This window comes from Vicugna pacos, chromosome 5, assembly GCF_048564905.1.
Source record: "Vicugna pacos chromosome 5, VicPac4, whole genome shotgun sequence".
In the NCBI taxonomy this organism is placed as follows: Eukaryota; Metazoa; Chordata; class Mammalia; order Artiodactyla; family Camelidae; genus Vicugna; species Vicugna pacos.
In genome coordinates, this window is record NC_132991.1 from 60,683,945 (window position 1) to 60,697,269 (window position 13,325).

General features: G+C 38.4%; 1 protein-coding gene across 4 annotated transcripts in view; it reads left to right on the forward strand.

Moving 5' to 3' along the window:
- The first annotated feature begins 3,896 nt into the window (after positions 1–3,896).
- Positions 3,897–13,325, forward strand: part of IKZF2 (IKAROS family zinc finger 2) — a 153,403-nt gene continuing 143,974 nt past the window's right edge. The window contains exons 1-3 of one of the 4 annotated variants that reach the window (XM_072961337.1): positions 3,897–4,311; positions 7,830–7,878; positions 8,705–8,809. In XM_072961337.1, coding sequence (XP_072817438.1) covers positions 7,845–7,878; positions 8,705–8,809 — 139 coding nt within the window. In that variant the 5' untranslated portion in view covers positions 3,897–4,311; positions 7,830–7,844. Of the gene's footprint in view, positions 4,312–5,008; positions 5,062–6,225; positions 6,330–7,829; positions 7,879–8,704; positions 8,810–13,325 lie in introns of those variants that run through there. The other 3 variants (XM_015244194.3, XM_031678255.2, XM_015244193.3) reach the window with 3 other exon arrangements.

The window sequence follows — 13,325 nt, forward strand, 5'->3', positions numbered from 1 at the left end:
TGAGAGGGTGTTTATTATTCTCTATCTAAATTAGTGCTCACAAGACAATTTGCTCTCTTTTTACAGTTACTCTCTTTTATTTGTGAACTGTCTTCAAAAAGCTGAATCGTATTTTTCTTTTCTCATCCTAACACTTTCCAATAACCTCATTATACTTTTTGTGTTTGATGATTTTAGAGTTTCTTAGAAGAATCTTCTCCATGCCTCTTAGAGGTTTTTTTTTTTTTTTTGAGCATCATCTATCTGCGCGTGACCCAGCTCAACGTTCCTTCATTTTTGCATTAATGGAACTCCTTTTCTCAAATGTTGAACACATCTGCCTTTTTAAGCAACTATGGAAGATTTTAGTGACATCTTTGAAAATGTGTGCTTTGATTTTTTTTTTTTTCAGAAACCTCTCCAGTCTTCACCACCTTGGTCTAAGTTAACTCCCACAACTTATAATCCTCATTTGGGATAAAGATAGCTTATCATCTGCTCTACATCTTTCTGGAAGAAATCTGATATTATTCTATCAAAGTGTGAATTTAAGTCATAATGTTACCTCTTCTAGGGACTTGGGTATTTGCCCAAGAGCCTTATCTAATTGCAAAGTGACACTCTTAAGAACTGTTCAAAGACATTATTGTTCAAGGTGGATGGAATGAGAAGACCCTTACCATGTGGGACTCCCATCCCAGCTGGATAGACCCCACACTCTCAATGTAGTTACGGAGGCAAAGTTGGGAGGTATTACTACATCTTACTCTTGAAATGGATTTGGCATCTTGGGATGTTTTCTTTGAAACTATGGTTCCATTTATGGCTTCCCTGCTTCTCCATAGCGCCAATCTAGGTCGACAGGAGAAAGTGAGACCATTGTTCCATATCCTGCTTAAAAAGAAACACCACTTCAAAGGGAACACCACCACCTGACAAAAATAAAACCAGTAATTGGTTTTCAAACATTTTGCCTATGTGTGCTTGGTAAATTTAACTTTTTCAGGGATTCACGTTATTTTAGGGCACCTACTCTGGTTGATTATGTTCTATACCTAGCACAATACAGCCATCAAGATAAAAAAATCAATATGTAATTCATTTCCAAAAATTTCTTCGATATTAGGAAAATATTGGAATGTTTCAAACTGTCCCTTCCTACTCTTTGCTAAAAACAAACTTAAGAACATAAAGTTAATTCCTTGAATAAACAAAAGTGGACTTTTATTCAAATTCCTTTAAAGGATACAAGGGCTTTTAAATCTAAAATAGATAAAATAAAGCATCTGAAGAAAATAAAAGTAATACTTCATAATATACCTTTTAGCTACACTGCCTTTTAAAACTTTTTGTTAATTGCACTTGCTGGTTATAGAATTAACTCTGTTGCTTGCTTTGATAGTCAGCCTGGTTCATGAATTATCAGGTATTAACACGAAATAATTTGTTTATGAAACAGAGGGGTCACATAAATGTATTATACTGAAAATTATTTTAACCACCTTTACTACTTACACTTGCAAAACTTAGACTTAAGACCTTACTTCACACTCTTCACATGGGTCGTAAGACAGAACTGACCTGGTTAGGTTATTTGTAGCCAAGATTGACTAAATTCTTTTGAGAATTAGAGTGAATCTTTGATGTCCTACCCTTTTTGGCCTTTGAAATAGGAGTTTAACACAGTGAGTGTGTGACTAGCTCTGTGTTCATCCATTCAGTAAATGTTTATTGAGAACCACCTTGGGCTGAATACTGTGTTAGTTCTGAGAAAACAATACTTAGCAGGACAGACATAATCCCTGCCCTTAAAAAGACGACCTTCCAGAGGCGGGGACAGATTTTCTTTTAAAAACTCCACAAATGAATAACATATTTACAAGCTGTCTGATGAAGGAAACGTACAAGTGCTAAGATACGGGTTGGTGCTGGGAAGGTGCAGTGTCTGTAGAATTGGGACGGAAAGGAGGAGGAACCAGCTCTGTGATAAAAGATTAGGGTGGGATATGTTTTCATCCTACCTCCTCACCCCACACCCAAAGTGAATATTTAACTATCCCTGGATACTGTAGCCAAAGAATATGCTACTGCACTTTCTGGGGATACATTTTTCTGCACGGTATAACTATGAATGTACTTTAAAAATGTGTACAGTTATGGCAAAGGCTGGAAATACAGATATACTCTAACTGCTATAAAAATACTGTTGAGAAAGACCGTGAACAAAGTGAATGACTACAGTTTATACAAAGGTTCCTTCCCAAAAGTGGACTTGTGAGTTTCAAAGCCAGGATAATTCGACTCCAGACGAGAACTAGAACCCCTAGTCTTAGTATGTAAACATAATCTTGACTTCTTTGGGGTCAGGTGGATACATCATGATCTGCAAATGAGAGAGGAACATATGATGTTAAGAGGGGAATGTTTGCCAAATTGTCTAATTCTGGCAAATGGTCATGAGATCTTTACCATTCTCAAATTTGGGAGACATTACCCCCTGCCCAAATCTCCCATTCTTGGGGAGTCAAGGCCACTAAATGCCAAGTGTCTGAATACTTAGCCACTAGAGGGAGAGAGTGTGCTTCTGGTGATTAGCGAGCCAATGAAAGTAACTCACCAGAAGGATAGGCTTTCAAGGGAGCTAAATTAAGCTCTAATCAGCCAGGGGCAAAGACTACATCTACTGTGGTAGCTTTGGGGAACTTGTGGGTGATTCCTTAAGACTTCACAATGAATCCTCTTCTATTAGAGAATTAAATTCTTTAAACTATCCAGATATTTCATCTTAATCTCGAATATGTTGTAATTCATCTTTTCTAAGGACATTCATAACCTTGCAGACACTTAATAAAAACAGAGTTAATTTTTAGGAAGGCAGTTTATGGCAATTTAGAAAAGTTTTGTTACCCTTTGTATATGGGGAATTTATATATACTATGAATAACATTCCAATTTTCTGTGCTAATTTAAGATTAAAATCTCTGCTATCTATTGAGATGGTTAAAATGATTTGTGGAGTTCTATGTTTGTTGTTTCCCGAATATGATTTTAAGAAAATTACTTTTAGTTAGGTAATTGACAGATAGATTCAAAAATATGCTGCTTTACAACATATAACTCACAGGTGTTCTTAAAATCATCATACAGTTGTTGTCAGCCTGAACCAAATGATTTGCTCTCCAATGAAAACTGGTTTTTAAATCTTGTTTGTGGCACGGCACCAAACATCATTTTCCATAATTTAAAAAAAAGAGCCTATTGGTACAACTGTTGTTTAATAAATACAAGATAGAAAATAAACTTTTAAAACATAATTCACTAAAAAATTTAAATACAGCATGATACAAGTCAGATAGCATCCATTATTTAGTGGGTTCCTTCCCCAACCCAAAATCTGAAGAAAAGACGTTATCCCAAATTTCCCAGACATACAGAGTGGTTCCTAAGAAATAGTTGATGATTTTATTTTCAGTGTATCATTTCTGTTTCCTCAGCAGAAAAAAAACCTCAGCAACGATTTCTGGGATTCTTGAAAGGAGTAGGAGTACACTGCCTGCTACTACTCTTTCAGCATTGATTTTCTTCACAATCTGCGATATGGTTTCTCAGAAACGATGTTTGGCAGTCCTGATAATTCCATGTGTTTTCAAACTTAAGCCACCCAGAGACTACACAGTTCAGTATTTTCAGCTCCTTTCATTTTCCTTTTCCCTTTAATTATACTAGTCTCTATTGCCTCTTTTTGCAAGTGTGGTCAACAAAGATGCTAAATGCTACTATCTGTCGAAAGAACATACATTTGTTTTTCTCATGACGATCCATGTAAGTTCTCCCCAAATACAAAAGCTGTGCTACCACTAACTGATGGGCAACACTTTACTCCTAACAACTTTTTGGACCCTCGCCCTTTCCTTTGACTTTGGTGGATGTGGCACATGCCTGGTGGAGAAAAAGCAAGTAAACACTCTAATTTTAAACTTGCACCGTAAAGCACTTTCAAAATAGTAATAGTTGAGCTTCATCTCAGACCTGACTTTCCTTCTCGATCCATTCCCGAGGACCCCTCTATCCAGATTCGTGTCCTGGTCTACCGGGTGCCGTTTTCTGGAATCGCACCGCACAGTTTATTGCGAAGCTGAGTGGGTGGGTCCACGCGCACACCCAGACTCCAGCCAGGACGCCGATCCCGGAGCTCCGCGTCGCGTGCCTGGATCGCGGTCCCGCTCCTTTCACCCGGCCTCACCACAAATCCCAGTTTGAAAGAAAACTTCACGAGGCCGAAATGAACCTCCCTTCGCCGTTGCAATTCTTCCTTCAGAGCCGGCAGAAAACGTGAGATTTATTGTGACTCGGGGGGAGTGGATGGGGGCTGCGGAGGCGCTCTCGGAAGCGGGTTACCTGCTCCCTCTTTGGGGGCGGGCTCCGCCGTCCGGGGGCGCCGGGCCAGGGGCGACGCGGCGGGGCGCGCGGGTGGGCACGAGGGAGTGCGCGCGTCGCGGAGCCGCCGGGGCAGCACTTGTCCTGTAATCGATTGCCGAGCGCGCCGAGCGGCCCAGCGCGCAGACACGCGCACACGCGCCCTCGCCAGCCCGCGCGCGCACACACACAGAGAGACACACACACACACACACACACACACACACACACACACACACGCACACACACTCACAGGCGCCCAGGCCCCCCCCACACGCACACACGCGCGCGCGCGTGCACGTCCGCCCGCCCGCGCCCCGGGCCCGGCCGCCCGCCGCCGCCGCCGCGGCCGCCGCCACCGCCAGCCCGCCCTCCGCCCGCGGGCGTCTGCGCGAGCCCGGCCGGCGGGGGAGATGTGCTCGGGCTCCGGCGGATCGGTTTCTCGGGGTTTGACCAGCTGTCCCGGGCTAACCCTGCTCCTCGCTGAAGATGGAGGAAGTAAAAACAGGATTACCCTTAGCTACAGCTCCACTGCCTTAGTTTCCACCACCAACTGCAGTGCACAAACACACGTTAGGCACAGGAAAGAAAGAAAGAGAGAGGACACACTAACAGTAAACACAAACAAAAGGGTGATGGGATTATTTTACTGCATGCACTGCTGAGGTAAATCTCCGCTTGGCTTTTGCGTGGTGAAGAACAGCTCTTGTTTTATTTGTCTTCTGATTCATAGATTATATATAAATATGTGTATCTGATTTGCAAAGGGGGGAGTGTTTTCAAAGTTAAGTGTAATTATATATCATCTCGTTTTGCACTGTGATATGATCAAATGACTTGTTGCTGTTAACCAGTAATGATAATAATACTATAGATATTTTTCTCTGGGAGGGATGGGTTGTGGTTATGATTAGGATAATGATTTATGTAAAGGACGCTTAGGGAATCTGGTTGAAGATGATGTCTTCTGTTTTAATATATCGTCCCCTCCTTGTAATCTTTTTCTGGGATGTTAATCGATTAATCAGTTCTCATTTCTATAGCTGTCATGGATTTGGGCTTGTTTTGCTTTGTTTTAACTTGAATTCCAAGAAAGATTGGGTAGACTGGAATAAATTGCAGCTGTCCAGACAGAAGGTAATATCCAGATCCTGTTGGAATTAAAAAAAAAAAACAACCAACAACAAAAACCTGGTATGACACGTAAAAAGGCAGCAGTTAAATCACTTTGACAGTTCTGGTATGGGAGAAAGAGATGAAATTAAGATTTAATTTTTTTCTTTCTTTCTTTTTTGGCCAAGGGCGAAAAACAGTCCTGTGAAGTTGGCCTAGGTTCTTTGCTGGGTTCTCCCTGACTGTCCCTCCCCACTGCCCCCCCCCCCCCCCGCTTTTCTTTCAGTTTTCTTGTCTTAGCTTTTGGTCGATTCTTAAGGAACCGGTGGATCAAGTTTTTTCTCTTCTTGTTAATCGCATTGCTGTAGCACTGACTGACCTCTCTCTCTCTGTCTTTTTTTCCCCCCTTCTTTCCTGAAAGTACGTGGTGCCATTCCTGAGTGACTTTTCCTACTAGACCATCCCAAAGGGACGAGGGGGAGGGGTGAGAGGAGGAGGAGGAGAAGGGGGGGTGTTCCTTCTCTCTCACTTCTTGGTTTTGTTTATCAGCCGATCTGTTTGCTGGATTTGGGCTCGGAATGACCCACCTGTAAAGTGGTTTTCCTTCCTCCTCGCCTTGAACTCTGCAGGGGGCTTGGCTTGGAGGGGGCAAGGGAGGGAAAGAGAGAAGGGGGAAACACAAAAAACTTCTTTCTTTCTCTCTCCGTTTATCTTCAGCCCGACATTGTCACCTCCTCTTTGAGGGGTTAGAAGAAGCTGAGATCTCCCGACAGAGCTGGAAATGGTGATGAATCTTTTTTAATCAAAGGACAATTTCTTTTGTATGTACATTTTGTTTCTCTTTCTCCTTTCCTTTCTTTCCTTCTCTGACGGTTAATAACCATTTCACTGATGGGGCAGACTTCTTTCGCTTCTCCCTGACGTTTCTTTTTTAATATGTGTTAAACGTGTACATTTTTAAAGAGATAAAACTCATTTGTAAAATATCCGAAGGAAACTGCTCCCCTTTGAAACTTTACGGATGCCTTTCTTTAAAGCCTTATGTAATCATAATTTGAAAGAATTTGATAACAGTACAGCAGGTTGAAATTTAAGTGCTATGTAGTGACTGAGTTGGGAATTTGATCTGATTATTCCATAAAGAAAGAAAGAAAAGTTTTTTTGGGGGGGTAGGGAGAGTGGTGGTGAAGGAGGGGAGGGGAGGGAGAAGGGAAGTGGTTTTGGAGACAAGAAGTGAAGCTGCCTGTTTTCCAGTAAGTAATGGAGAAATTCCAGGAGCCAGGGCTAAATATACTTGGCGATCAATACAGAAATGGCTCATTGTGAATAATTTAGCTGCTGGTGCAGTGAGAGTTTTGAAACTAAAGGCAAAAAGGACCAGGGCCAAAGGGAAAAAAAAATAAGTAAAAATCTTCTCAGGACATGTCAATTCTTTAAACTTTCTTCTTCAAAGAATACGGTTAGCTTATCGATCTTTTCATTATGTGAAATCAAAGCTAGGGGGTGTCATCTCATACCACTTACTTTTGTTTCTGAGAATTAAGCTCTTGTTTTGTGTCATTGGTGCATGAAGATAATTCCCCAAACTTTAAAAAAGTGATGCCTTTCCCTACAGCAAAAAAGTTTATGAATTTTTCAAAATCAGAATGCATTAAGTAGCCTCGGCATTAGTATCCAACCACGGTCTGGCAGGGAATTAAGGTTACATTGAACAGGTGCTTGCACAGAACTTGGGGTTGTCTAAAATGTCAATACAAGCCCGGGAGTTGGGTAACTGCTGCAGAAACCTTCGAGACATACTTGGGCACTAAGTGTTTTTGTTTTGTTTTGTTTTGTTTTCTTATGTTTGTTTGTCCTCCCCCCATCCCTATTAGAACATGATGAACCAACTTGCAACAATTGTGAATAGAGCTATCTGTATACTCGGGAAGTCCTCAAACTGCAGCTTGATTGTGGGAGGTAGTGAATGGTAAAATACTCCAATCCCAGTTAAAGCTGGCACATTTGAGGTGTACCCCCTTCCTATTTTTTTCTTAAAAACCAAGTGAATTCTGATGAAAAGAGTCATTCCTTTTTGCCACAGCCCATCTCACAGCACCCTTATCTTTCCTATCCTATCTCCAGCAGGAATCAGATCATTTGCAGAAAGAGTTCAGTGACTTGCAAATGAGCACATACAGTTCACCGTAGTATGTTTCTTGGGCACACATTGCAGCGGCAGCAACATGGGCTAACTGCTTGGAGCTTCAAATAAGTTAAGCATTTAATGGCAGATTCTGAAAGGAATCATTGTGTTAAGGGTATAATCTTTTGTATTGCAGCACTGCACTTTGACTATGGAAACAGAGGCTATCGATGGCTATATAACGTGTAAGTATTCATTTTCATGAGTCTGTTATTGGTAATAAAATTATGTTTGTGTTACCTGTATTTTAACTTCTGAATTTGAAGTTTTTATCAAGAATTGTATACTCTTGTTTTTTATCTGTTCACAATTTCACCTTTTAAATGAGTTGGAGAAAATAGCACAGAAGTGAAATAACAAGGAAATATAGGTATATACTTGCTCTGTTAAGGATATTATTTAAATCAGTAGTAGCTTAGCAGATCAGCACTTTCCTAATTGATTTTTTTTTTCGTTTACTTACTTTAAGTTTAGAACAGGTCAGATTACATATATGTCTACTAATGTGGAGTGTGCTAAATATTTACTACTCTGTAACCTAATTTTTCAGACACACAATGTGTAAGAGAATTCGCTTCTTAAGTTGACATTTTTTTAGCCAACTCTCTTTTCAGACATCCAACTCTCTGATAGCCAGCATTGTGGAAATGCTCATTATAAATACTGTCTGCTTAATGATTAGATTAGATGTTAAAAGAAAACTTTTTTTCCCCAACTAAAAATACTTTAGAAATCAACTACTCTGCTCGCCTTTATTATACAGTTAAGATCATTGTGATAATGAAATTTTGTCTTTTTTTTTTTATTGTGGGTTGGTTGTGGCTTTTCGTCATTTCATTTGTTCCCTATGTATTTCTAAATGATATTTCCTTGTAGTTTCTTTTCAGGGAACAATGTATTTCATTAAAATGTCTAGGCTAGGCATGCCTCTGTCTATCTGATTACAAAGTTAGTAATTAGATTTGAGATGACAATGAACAGAGACCAAAAGATTTTATTTTGTGAAAGCAGGTGACAATGAGCTTTCACCTGAAAGGGAACACTCCAACATGGCTATTGACCTCACCTCAAGCACACCCAATGGACAGCATGCCTCACCAAGTCACATGACAAGCAGTAAGTCTTCATTTTATGATTTTTTTTTCCTATTTCTCTAGCGATAGACTTGAATTTGTGAGGTCTGTAGGGTCCTCTCACATTGTGGTGTAGCTGCTGCTATAGATTTTGTTAAAGAAAGAACCACACAGATTTATTCCTGTTCATTCTAGTGTCATAAAACATGAGTCTGCTTACTAGTCTGAACTACCCCAAGGTGGCATTTGGGAGCTGGTGCTTACCTGTATCAGGTAAGAAATGTGAGGCTTTGCTGGTGATTGTTTTGTCTTCAGGTTTATGACTAGATTTGTTTTTGTTGTTGGATAAAAAAATATGGAAACACGTCACTTCCAAAGGACTCTTCATAGTAAAAAAAAAAAGAAGAAATAATTTTATATTGCCTTGGCAGAAAGCAGTGGTAGAATTGCAGTGTTAACTTGCTTTTTTATTTACTTATTTTTTTAAACATGTGAAAGTTTCTTTTCCAAAGCATTGGAAGTAAAGTGTAATTGGTGGAGCTTGTTTATATCCATTTCTCTGACAAAGTGAAAGTATTTTGTTTTAGACTGTCCAGAGAAAAACTGAGAAAATTTGGAAGGATGTTTTGAACTTGCAGGAATAGACAGTTTTGGCTGCTATTTTTGATAAAGGGTCATTCATTGATGTAGTAAACATTGCTTTTGAGTAATAAAACAGCAACTTACATGCTGTCAGTGACAGAGACAAAATATTAAAAATACGGTTTGTTTTCTCTTAATTATGTCTTAAAAGTTACAAGTGCAAATGTTCTGTTACTCTTACTTAAACATAATTTGAAGTCTTGTGTTTTCCTTATACTTTGATATGTGTTATGTTCTTATATAGAAAGGACATCTGACTTACATGTAAATATTAATACATTTATAATTTATATGTACATTATAAATAAATTTAATTTAGAAGTTTTCTATTTGGGTGATGTGTGAAAGAAAGGCATTTTCTTTCCTTTTTAAACAAAGATTTAATAACCAAAAAATCTGAATCATCTAGTGAATTATGAGCAAATTCTGATTATCCTGAGAGAACAAATTTTTCTTTCCACTTTCCTCTTATAATTTTCAGAACTGGACGTTCTTATAAAGCTACTGGCTTTGTGAGTAGTTAAGACTTATGAATTACAAGCAAGAGTATATAGAGTACTAGTGAATACATTTTGCAGTTTATTAACTTTAAGTGATTCTAACCATTATCTTGAAATTTGGATTGAACTATGAATTTGCTTTACTTACTCAAAAGTTTTTTTTTTTAATTTTTATTAATGGGCAGCACTTCCTAGGAAGATTTCATTCTAGAAGCAGTCTGAAATTCCTTGGTCATGGAGAAAGAAGAATGAATAGTTAGGGAATGTATATTAAATTATAGTGCTAATCTCTTGTAATGGATCTTGTAGCATTAATTTATTTTTTGCTAGTTGGGTATTGCTTTGATGAAAGTTATACTACTCTTGCGACATAAGGAGTACAATTTTTACATTTTAACATTTAGTGTTACTAGGTCCTTGGTAGAATAGATTTTTATTTCTCAGATAATTTTCATTTAATTTCCTAGAGAGTTAAGATAGATTGATACGCAATTTCTGTTAGCTTACTATTTGGCTATTGGCTCCAGAAACATTGAGTATATGGGGTGGATAATAGTGGTTAATCAGACTTTGTCTTCCCCAGCCTCCACTTGAATATCAGCAGGAAAATGCTTGTTAATGGGTTAATTAGCTCCTTTATTTGTCAACTTGATTTTGGTTTTGCAAGTACTCCTTTCCAAAAGGCAGTTCACGCATTTATTTTAAATAAACATTGCAGAGTTGTAGGCATGATCAGCTTGAACCAATAAAAACTGTACTTTTGCCATCTGAGTTTTTCTCACCCAACAGCAGTAAAATTATGTTTGGTAAAGAGGATTTGTTTGTTTTGTTTTGCTTTTTAACTTACTAGCCTGCAGCAATTTCACGTTAGTATAGTTTTCGGCTAAGCTGCACGTGTTTTCATGTTCTTTCCCAAAGAGTTGCAGGTTAAATATTTTGGCTCTCACTTCAGAGCTGTCTGTTGTATCCTTTATGTAGCCTCTATTTACAGTATCTAGGTTACCCACTTAGGTGTTAGATGGAGAAGATACCAATTTTTCTTCTCTGTTAGATTTAGGAGCACACCAGCATTTTAGGTGGCCAAAGCAAATAGTGCTGGAGAGGGACTCTTGTCTGTTAATTAGAACAAGAGACCTAGAATCGGTCACTCAGATGTTTTTTATGTGACTTGGAATAATTTTTTGTGCGTGTGTGACTTGTCAAATCATTGTTGACTTTATTATATGAAAAGAATTATTTATTTTCCACATTTCTTATATCTTCAAATATTCTTCCTAAAGGGCTGTTACTTCCAAAAACAGAATTGCAATTTTGATTGAAAGTATTAGAGCCAAAGGTAAATATGAAAACCTTTATGATGGAAAAAGGTAGCCTCCGTAGCAGCAAGGAGAGGACAGGAACATATGTGTAAGAGGGAGAAAGTTATTTTGAAACAGTTTAGGAAAAATAAAAGAATTAAAACCTTTGATTTTTATAAGATAGCTATCATTCTAGCAGTGAAGTATCAGTGCATGGCATAGCCCACTTATTTTGGCTTTAAGAAAGTGGTCAGTTTTACTGTGAAGTCCTAGTCATTTGTTTAGGTTATTTGATGACTGTTCTAAGATGAAGAGCATCTGTACAACTTGCTGCCAGCTATTGTATGAAAAATAATGACAGCAGCTATCATTGTTTGACAGTGCTAGAAGGGAGCACTGGTGACTTGGGAGAGAACTAAAAATGTTACGATGCCTGACAGTTTTTGGTTTTAAAATTCGGCAGGTAAGATCATCTTCAAAAGAACTAAGAGGTATTAGTGATCTGAACATTTTGTAATGACTACTTCCTATGTTTCTGAGTGAATTCTCTTAGAGAACTTTAGACTGTTTCTTCTGGAATAAGGCTCTCTTTGATAAGAAGATGGGCATTTTTGCCTGAGATCATTAGTGTACATATTGAGTCTGCTGACAGTCTTCGGTGTCAGGGATGACAGTATATGCCTTGATGGCTACTGGAAATACACAGTGTTAAGTGATTTTAAAAATAGAACCTGGAAGTTAAGAATCTGAGACAGACAACTCAGACAGGACAATATAAAAATAATCTGTATTGTATTTCAGCCCATCAGATGAGACTTATTTTGTGATTCCTTCGGTTTCTGGGTTAGCTTATTTCTAATTCTTGTATAGTTGCCTGAGTATCAGTTTCAAACTGTTCTGTACCTGCTGCTCACTCTTTTGAAAAATTTTTAAGTTTCAAAAAATTGTAATTAATCTTATTTTTCTTATTATCATCTACTTTTATGATGCCAGTAGGTAAATTTTCTTTGGAGATAGCTAATGATGTGAAAATACATTGTGACACAAATTTTGTTTCTATTACTCTAATACCTTTACATGGATCAACTTTGCAGTCAATACCATTTATCAGTCAGTTTGATGGCCAGGTGGCATGTATGGAATTAGACGAAGTAGTAATTCTAGTTTTACAAGACTCTGACCAATAATCAGGTCAGGGAATCTAGTTTATTGTTTTCAGAGTACTTCACACTCATTTTTTCTCCTTAGCTAGTTTCCATTTTTAGAACCTAGTGAAGCATAAGTATATTATGATTTCTATTTTTCTTGTGTGGAAATGGAGGCTTGAAGGAATCAGTTGACCTCTTAGGTCCCTTAGCAGAAGGATAAAGTTGTCAGGATTGGAACACGAAACTGATATTACCTTGTGGGTGAGTTAGATCACTTCACTAATATCTCTCTATGGCGTCATTATCCCAGGGTGCCCACCATGTCCAGTACTGACCCATGTTTTAGTGACAAAAACAGTATTACAAAAGTACAATAGGATTATTAAGAGGGTGGAGTGATAACAGATAATCTCGTTAAGCAGATGCTCTAATGCACTTTTAAAAATATGGCTTATGTTATGGGACTCACCAGCTTTCTGAGTTGTCCTCTGTAGCTTGGTTTGGCAGTCACCCTTGGTTGGATTTCCATGGGACACACCCTAATATAACACCAGATGGGCTTGATGTAAAAGCTCATTCTGTTTTGAACTGTAGTGCTTCAGTTTGTGTATATACCCCACATATCTTACATTTAGGTTTTACTTGTTAGGAAAATTCTTTAAAAAGTTTGATTTGATTTCTTTACTCCTATCAAAGGTAAGTGTCACGGCCATGTACCAAAAGAAAAGAAAAAAGGCACTGAAGGAAGTATGTGTGAGCAGGGAAGTAACAGCAAAATTGCTGTGTTTTTTCCTTTGTGCCTCATTCTGCACTGCCCCCCACACCCGCCCCCGCATCTTTTTAGGCTACTTCGAAGAGTAAATGTCTGCCTGGGAAAAACAAAACAACTTACTGTAGAAGTGTTATTTTTATTGCCTCTGTCTTTGTACAAATTTGTCTTCTCCACTGGAAATACATTAAAAACGGATGTA